This window comes from Muscardinus avellanarius (assembly GCF_963383645.1).
Source record: "Muscardinus avellanarius genome assembly, chromosome: 4".
NCBI lineage: Eukaryota > Metazoa > Chordata > Mammalia > Rodentia > Gliridae > Muscardinus > Muscardinus avellanarius.
In genome coordinates this window covers 41,962,623-41,970,904 of record NC_137789.1, presented here as the reverse complement: position 1 = coordinate 41,970,904, position 8,282 = coordinate 41,962,623, and the positions used below count along the sequence as shown (strand labels likewise).

Below are 8,282 nucleotides of genomic sequence, written 5' to 3'. Positions count from 1 at the left end.
CACTGCACTTTTCCGTCTTTCAGTTCGCAATAAACCCACAGAGGGAGCATTGCACGGATGGATTAGCTGCTAGATAAAAGTGGGGAAACGCAGCGAACTGGACTGCTCAGGAATCTGGAATCCCTAATAGAGATACTCAGCCTCCAGCTGAAAGCCGCGAGGCCAGGCGCCCCTCGGCGGCGGGCGGGCTCTGGGACCCCGGGTGCGGCGATGAGGTATTTATTTACTCTGGGCTGCGGGCGCCCGCGGTTGGCTGAGGCCCGCGGTGACGTCACGGATACCGGACCACGTGACCAACAACCACGCCCACTCGGCCGGCGCCGGGGTCTGGTCTCCCTGCGCAGGACCCCACGGCGCAGTCGCTCCGAGCTCTCGAGGCGGCGCGGAGCGGTGCGGGCGGGCGGGCACCGGCGCAGCGGCACCGGGCGGCGGCACCGGGCGGCGGCAGGCGCTTTCGCAAACTTGGGCGTGCGTTCGCGGCCGCTGCGCCCGCGGCCCGAGCGATGAAGATGGTCGCGCCCTGGACGCGGTTCTACTCCAACAGCTGCTGCCTGTGCTGCCATGTCCGCACCGGCACCATCCTGCTCGGAGTCTGGTACCTGGTGAGCACGGCCTGGGGTTCGCGGGGGCCCAGCCGGGTCTCGGCGCTCCGGCCACGCCGCGCTCTCAACGCCCGCAAGTTGGCGGCCGGGATGGCCTCGGGCTGGGGCTCGCCGGCGCTCATCCGCCTAAAGTTGTATTATTAGAAACTTAATTCCCCGGGCGAGCCTGGCTGCAGTGCCCCCGGGCTCCGCCAACCTGTGGCGGGGGCGGCCGAGCGGGCCGGGGCGCGGGGAGGTGGTGCGGGGCGCCGGCGCTTCGTGGGGCGGGCGAATGTGCCTGGGGACCTGGGGGGCGTAGGTCGGCGATCCTACTGACCCGCCGCACCGGCGTCCTTCCCTTTCTTTGGTCATAGTGCTCGTGGGGTTTGCGGTTTTTTTTTTTTTTTTTGGTTTTGTTTTGTTTTGGTACTGGGGATTGCCCTGGCGTTTTCCCTTCGAGCCAGATCCCAGGCTCCTCCTTTTTTTTTCCTTTTTGTTTATTTGGAAACAGGGTCTAGCTAGGTTGCTAAGAGTCTCTACGTTGCTGAGGCTGTCCTCGAACTTGCGATCCTCTTGGCTCAGCCAAGCACTGGGATTACAGGCGTGGACTACCATTAGCCCCCATCATTAAATTTTTAATTTTAATTTTATTCTGAAACGGGGTCTCTAAGTAAATTGATGAGACTGGCCTGGAATCGGATATTCTTCTGGCTCAGGCTCCCAAGTACTGGAATTACAGGCGTCCGCCACCTCCAGCTCCCAGCCCTTTTAAATTATTTTATTTTTAAACAAGGTCTCGCTCCATTGCTGAGGCTGAACTCGAACCTGCAGTCTTTTCTTTCTCAGCCTTCCAAGTACTGGGATTACAGGCGTGCGCCACCACACCCGGCTTGGGTTTGCATACTCCCGGGTGCAGAAGGCCACCATGAGACCGGCCACCTAGGTCGGGGGGATGTTTTTTTGCATCTGAGGCCCGGTGCATGTTCTTCAAGCCCGCATCTCCTCGGGTGTGAGTGTCGTTCGCTCCTTGCCATGTTCAGATCTGAGTTCAGACAGTTGGGGGTTTTTGTCTCTCACTCCTGGAGCGGGACCCCCACAGAGTTGGTTTTGAAGCCTTACTTTAGGAAGGCATTTGCGTATGATTTACCGCGTTTCAATCTGCGGGGAAGCCATTTTACACCCACTTCTATCCTGCCCAGGGACAGGTGATCCCTGAACCTCCTTCTAACAGTTGTAGCAGGCAACTCTTAAGTTTTGTTTTTGTTCTTTTTTTGTTGATGATTAGTAAGATCTTAATTGTAAATGGAGTAATGATTATAGGCGGCGAGGAAACCTGATGGAGCCCTCCTCCTCCATGTCGCCCTTGGGTGATTGTTGGCAACCCTAGACTGCACCAACCCTGAGTCGTATTCCTCTGCATTTTGAGTTCTGTGACATCATGATGGAGAGTTAGTCCCAAGCTACTTTGCAGGGAGTCGATCTGCAAGGAAATGCAAAACAAAGGTAGTCAAATGGCATGCAGAACTTTTCAGTGAGCGTGAGTCAGATTTTTTACTGGCTGGTGTTTAATATTTGGTAGCTTTTTATATAATGTTTTCCCATTTTAAGCAAAACACCCCTTCCCCCATATGGTGTTCACGGTGCTATTTATAGCTTCAAGTTGACTTTAGTCAGTGCCTATCAGGGCCAAGCAATAGGAATATTTTGGCCTTAAAAGCTTTCAAGCAGATCTTTGGTATGTGTGGGTTCTTACAGTAAGTGCGAGTGTAGATTGAACATCAGTTTATTGGTTTTCTGAAAACCAAGGAATTATCTGCAGACATTTAAAATCATAGTGATAGGGTTGCATGCAAGTAGCCTCCAAATAGTTCTTTTATTGATGATTGAGGCAGACTGCTGTATATAAATGTCTTGTGTGCTCTTTGGAAATGTTCAAATCTGCAGACTTGCAAGTACATCCGTGAATGTAATTTGTAAAATCTAGGGCACTGCATTAGGCAAATGTACTACACGATCTACAGGAAAGATAAATCTACTTGAGCCCAGCTGTTGGCTGTAATCCAACCAGACAGCATTGGTGTGATAAAAGGGGAGTACTCAGCATGCTTTGTCTACTGTTGGAGCTTGCTCTGTGTGGGACGGAGTTGGTATGTGTGCGTGTCTTACTTAGTATTTGGAAACACATGGCCCTCTTGAAAGGTAATTAGAAAGCTTTCCAGCAGACTGTGAATAAGAATGATGCTGAAGGTAAATCAAGCCAGCATACTGGAAATTTGGTTAAATATTGATAATCTGTATAAGAAGTCTTTTGCATTTCACAAAACAGTATATAGTCTGTGTGTGTGTGTGTGTGTGTGTGTGTGTGTGTGTGTGTGTGTGTGTTGTACTAGGAACTGAACCCAGGGGCATTCTACCTTTGAGCTGCACCCCTAGCACTATTTTATTTTATTTATTTATTTTGCGGTTCTGGGGATGGAACCACGGGGCATTTGACCTAGTTACACCCCCTGCCCAATTTTTTATTCTTTATTTTGAATGAGAGTCTGAGTTGCGGAGGGCCATACTAAGTAGCTGAGGCTGTCCACGATCCTCCAGTCTTAGCCTCCCAAATGCTGGGATTATAAATGTGCGCCACCACGCCCAGCTCCTATTTTATTTTTTATTTTGGAACAGGGTCTCACTGAGTTGCTGAGGGCCTAAGTTGCTAAGACTAGCTACAAATCTGCCAGTGTCCCTGTCAGCCTCCCAATTACTGAGATTACAAGTGTGCATCACCATGCCTTGCTTAGACTTTTCTTCTTTTTCTTTTTTTGGTCCTGAGGATGGACCCAGGGGCCTTCTACCTCTGGGCTATCACCCCAGCCCTATTTTATTTTTTAATTTCAAAACAGGGTCTTGCTCGCCAGGCGTGGTGGCACGCGCTTGTAATCCCCGCACTTGGGGGCCGAAGACAGGAGGATCTCGCAGGTTCGAAGCCAGCTGCGCTAGTTTAAGAGACCCTGTTTCCAAAAATAAAAAAGTATAAGAAATAGATCTGGGAGTGTAGCCTGGAGGTAGAAGGGCTTCCAGGAACCAGTACCACCAAAAAAAAAAAAAAAAAAAAAAAAGTAAAAAATAGGGCAGGGGATTTAGCTTGGAGGTTGAAAGCCCCGTGGTTCCAGACCCACACACACACACACACAAAAAAAACAAAAAACAACCCCCCAGAAAACAAAAAATAAGTATGCCTGGCATAGTGGCGCATACTTGTAATTCCAGTACTTGGGAGGTTGTGACAGGAGGATCACACAGGTTCGAAGCCAGCTTCTGCTACTTTATGAGGCACTGTGCAACTTAATAAGACCCTGTTTCCAAATAAAGAACAAAAAATCAGGCTGGCCAGGCGTGGTGGCGCACGCTTGTAATCCCAGCATTCGGGAGGTTGAGACCAGAGGATCCTGGTTCGCAGACAGCCTCAGCTACTTAGTGAGGCCCTCTGCAACTCAATGAGACCCTGATTCAAAATAAAGAATAAAAGATAGGGCAGGGGGTGTAGCAGACCCGCAAATAAATAAATAAATAAATAAAGAATAAAAATAGGGCTGGGGGTGTAGCTCAGGTAGAATACACCTGGTTCAATCCCCAGCACCCCCCCCCCCACAATAACAACAATAAAACAAATAAGCCAGGCATGGTGGCACAGGTTTGTAATCCTACTATTTGGGAGGCTGAGACAGGATTGCAGTTTTGCAGCCAGCCTCAGCTACTTAGAGAAGTCCTCTACAATTTAGTGAAACCCTGTTTCAAAATTTAAAAAATAGTGTTGGGGGTGTAGCTCAAAGGTATAGTACCCCTGGGTTCAATCCCCAATACAACACACAAAAAACAAAGCCTAGAGCCATAAAAACAAAACCAAAAGAAGTCTAAGGTGAGCCAGGCGTGGTGGCGCACTCTTGTAATCCCAGCATTTGGGAGGCTGAGATGGGAAGATCGTGGTTCGTGGACAGCCTCAGCTACTTAGTGAGGCCCTCCGCAACTCAGTGAGACCCTGTTTCAAAATAAAGAATAAAAAAATAGGGCAGGGGTGTAGCTCGGAGGTCGAATGCCCCTGGGTTCCCTCCCCAGACACACACACACACACACACACACACACACACACACACACACACAGTCTTAAGTTCCTGATGATCTCTTTATAAGGATTACAGGTGCTACCAAGCCAGTAAGAGATCATTTTTTGTTTTTTATTTTTCCTTTCTTTTATTGAGCTATAATTTATATACAGTGAAATTTGCTGTCACTCTGTGTACAGTGTGTTGAGGTGAAGAATACCTATGCCTGTATAACCCCCAGGGAGTGTTTCCCAAGCACCCAAAGTTCCGCGTGCCTCTTCCTCATTGCCCCCATCCCATCTGTCACTGTGGTGCGTTCGCCTGTTCATATGAATGGCTTGTACCATGCATACTTGTATCCAGCTCCTCTCGGCACACTTCTTTTGGAGTCCCTCAAGTTGAGTGTTATCAGTAGTTTATTCCTTTTTCTGTCTTTTTTTTTTTTTTTTTTTTTTTTGCGGGGCTGGGGATGGAACCCAGCGGCATTCGACCTCCAAGCTACACCCCCTGCCCTTTTCTTTCTTTTTTTCCTCCTTTCTTTCTTTCTTTCTTTCTTTCTCTCTCTCTCTCTCTCTCTCTCTCTTATTTATTTATTTATTTTTGTGGTACTGGGGTTCCTGGAAACCCTTCTACCTCTGGGCTACACTCCTAGACCTATTTTTTAATATTTTTATTTGGAAACAGGGTCTCTTAAGCCAGCACAGCTGGCTTCGAACTGTGGGGATTACAAGCGTGCACCACCACGCCCGGCTAGTTTATTCTTTTTGTGTATTTAACTCTATCAATACACTATAATCCTTTTGTTCATTTGCCAGAGGTTGGACTTTAGGTGGTTTCCAGTTGGGGGCTATTACATGGCTGTTGAGAACATTTTTTATTGCACAATACTTTCTGTGGACATACTTTTTTGTTGTTGTTTTTAATTTTCCTTGGGTTAATATCTGGGAATTGTTAGTAAAGTTGTTTTTTTTTTGTTGTTGTTGTTGTTGTTTTGTTTTTTTACGGGTCTGGGAATGGAACCCAGGGACATTCGACCTCTGAGCTATACCCCCTGTCCTATTTTTTATTCTTTATTTTGAGACAGGGTCTCACTGAGTTGCAGAGGGCCTCACTAAGTAGCTGAGACTGTGAACCCCGGTCCTCCAATCTCAGCCTCTCAAATGCTGGGATTACAAGCGTATGCCACCACACCTGGTGAGTAAAGTGTTTATCTTTTTTTTTTTTTTTTTTTTTTTGGTACTGGGAATTAAACCTAGGGGCATCCTTCCTCCAAGCTCTAGACCCCCAGCCCATTTTACCATTTTATTTTTTGTTTTGAAACAGGGTCTCTCTAGGTTGCTGAGAGTCTTGCTATTTTGTGGAGGTTACATTGCTGAGGCTGTCTTGGAACCTGCAATCCTCCTGTCTCAGCCTCCCTAGTACTAGCGTACACCCAGCAAAAATGTTTAACTTTGTAAGAAACAGCTAGTTTTCCACAGTGATTCTCCCATTTGGCACTCCTACTAGCAAAGTGTGATGTTCTAGTTGTGCCACGTTCCTGCCAGTATTTGATGCTGTCAGTCTTTTAAATTTTAGCCATTCTAGCCGGGCATGGTGGCGCACACATTCCAGAGGCTGAGACCAGAGAACGGGGTTCACGGACAGCCTCAGCTATTTAGTGAGGCCTCTGCAACTCAGTGAGACCCGGTTTCAAAATAAAGAATAAAAATATGGGCTGGGGTGTAGCTCGGAGGTTGAATGTCCCTGGGTTCCATCCCCAGACTCACCCCCCCCAAAAAAAATTTTAGCCATTCTAGCAGGTGTGTAATGGTAGTTCATAGTGGCTTTAGCTTGCATTTCCCTCATAAATAGTGATGTGAACTGGTTTTATCTTTGCTTATTGGTCAGCCATATCTCCTTTTATGAAGTGCTAGTTCTCATTTTTAAAATTGGGTTTTGTCTCTTTTTCATATTAATTTGTAGAAACTCTTCATATAATTTTTGTTTTGTTGTATGGCATTCTACTTCCAATGTGCACCTATAGCTGAGAGCCTTGCTACATTGCTGAGGCTATCCTCTAACCTGTGATCCTCTTGTCTCACAAGTACTCGGACTGTAAGCATGCATCACTATGCCTGGTTCTTTTCATCTATTTTGGATACCAGTCCTTTGTTAAATATATATTTTGTGAATATATATTTTTTTAATATGTGACTTGTGGCTGGGCGTGGTGGTGCATGCTTGTAATCCCCATGCTTGGGAGGCAGAGACAGGAGGATCACGTAGGTTCGAAGCCAGCCGCGCTGGCATTAGAGACCCTGTTTCAAAACTATAAAAAAAAAAATAGGTCTGGGAGTTTAGCCCGGAGGTAGAAAGGCTTCCAGGAACCCCAGTACCACCAAAAAAAAAAAAAAAAAAAGTGACTTGTGTACTTATTTTTATTTTTATAATGACTTTTTTTTTTCCTGTGGTATTGGGCCTTCTATCTACTGGCTATACCCCTCCAGCTCAATTTTTTTTTTCCTATACTGGGGATGGAATCCAGGGGTATTCTACCTCCGAGCTACACACCCAGCCCTATTTTTTATTGTTTATTTTGAAACAGGGTCTCACTAAGTTGCAAAGGGCCGTACTAAGTAGTAGCTGGGTCCTTGAACCGCAGTCCCCCTGCCTTAGCCTCCCAAATGCTAGGATTACAAGCATGAGCTACCATGCCCAGCTCCCCCAGCCCGATTTTATTTCTCATTTGGAAACAAGGTCTATGTTGAGGAGTCTCAGTACTTGCTAAAGATGCTCTCAGCCTCCAAGTACTGGGATTATATGTGTATGCCACCACCTCAGCTCATAATGAGTGGCATATTTTTGAGTGAATAGAAGCTCCTTCCTGGTGTATCACCTCGCCCAGCTCTAAAGTCCACATTTCTTATGGAATATTTCTTACCATCAGGACCTGGATTTTTCACTGTGCATGTAAACATATTTTTTCCTTTGTAACTTCATTGTTTCATCCTGTGGTAATAGTAGTTGGAACCATTTGCCCATGACACCTGGGCTAGATCTTGCCTTTTTTTTTTTTTGGTACTCAGGTGGAATCCAGGGGTGTTCTACCTCTGGGAAATGTCCCCAGATCTATTTTTTTTTTCTTTCATTTGGAAACAGGGTCTCTCCAAGTTGCTGAGAGCCTCACTGAGTTGCTCTGGCTGACTTTGAACCTGAGATGTTCTTGTCTCAGCCTCCCAAGTCCTGGGATTACAGGCGAAGAGCTACCATGCCCTGTTCATATCATCCTTTTTGATAATTGTATCTTAGGAGTTTAGTCATTCAGCAAATACAGGCTGAATGCCTCTTTGTACCAAACACTATTCTTAGAGTAGTTGGTCTTATATTGGATTACAAAGGATGAAAGGTCAGAAAGGCTGGTCTCTTTGGCTTTGTGACCTGATCTTTCAGATCAACTCTGCAGTTTACTTTGAATGGCTGCTTCAAGCCATGGCTGGCTTGTGTAACTGAGCCTGATGGGTTCTCTTTGTATCCCAAGAAGTTCTGGTGTTACAACTATTGATTTTTTTTCTGGGTACAGGTTTTAAAAAAAATCCTGTAAAACTGACATCCTGTGTTTGTAGAGTGATTG

The 8,282-nt window shown here is 46.5% G+C and overlaps 1 protein-coding gene across 1 annotated transcript in view; it reads left to right on the top strand.

Moving 5' to 3' along the window:
• Positions 1-503: 503 nt before the first annotated feature.
• The window catches only part of LAPTM4B (lysosomal protein transmembrane 4 beta), a gene marked incomplete at both ends in the record, with an annotated part of 65,770 nt that continues 57,991 nt past the window's right edge, over positions 504-8,282 (top strand). Inside the window, one exon of the mRNA XM_080693962.1 lies at positions 504-602. Within this exon, the coding sequence (XP_080550088.1) occupies positions 504-602 (99 nt within the window). The remainder of the gene's footprint in view (positions 603-8,282) is intronic.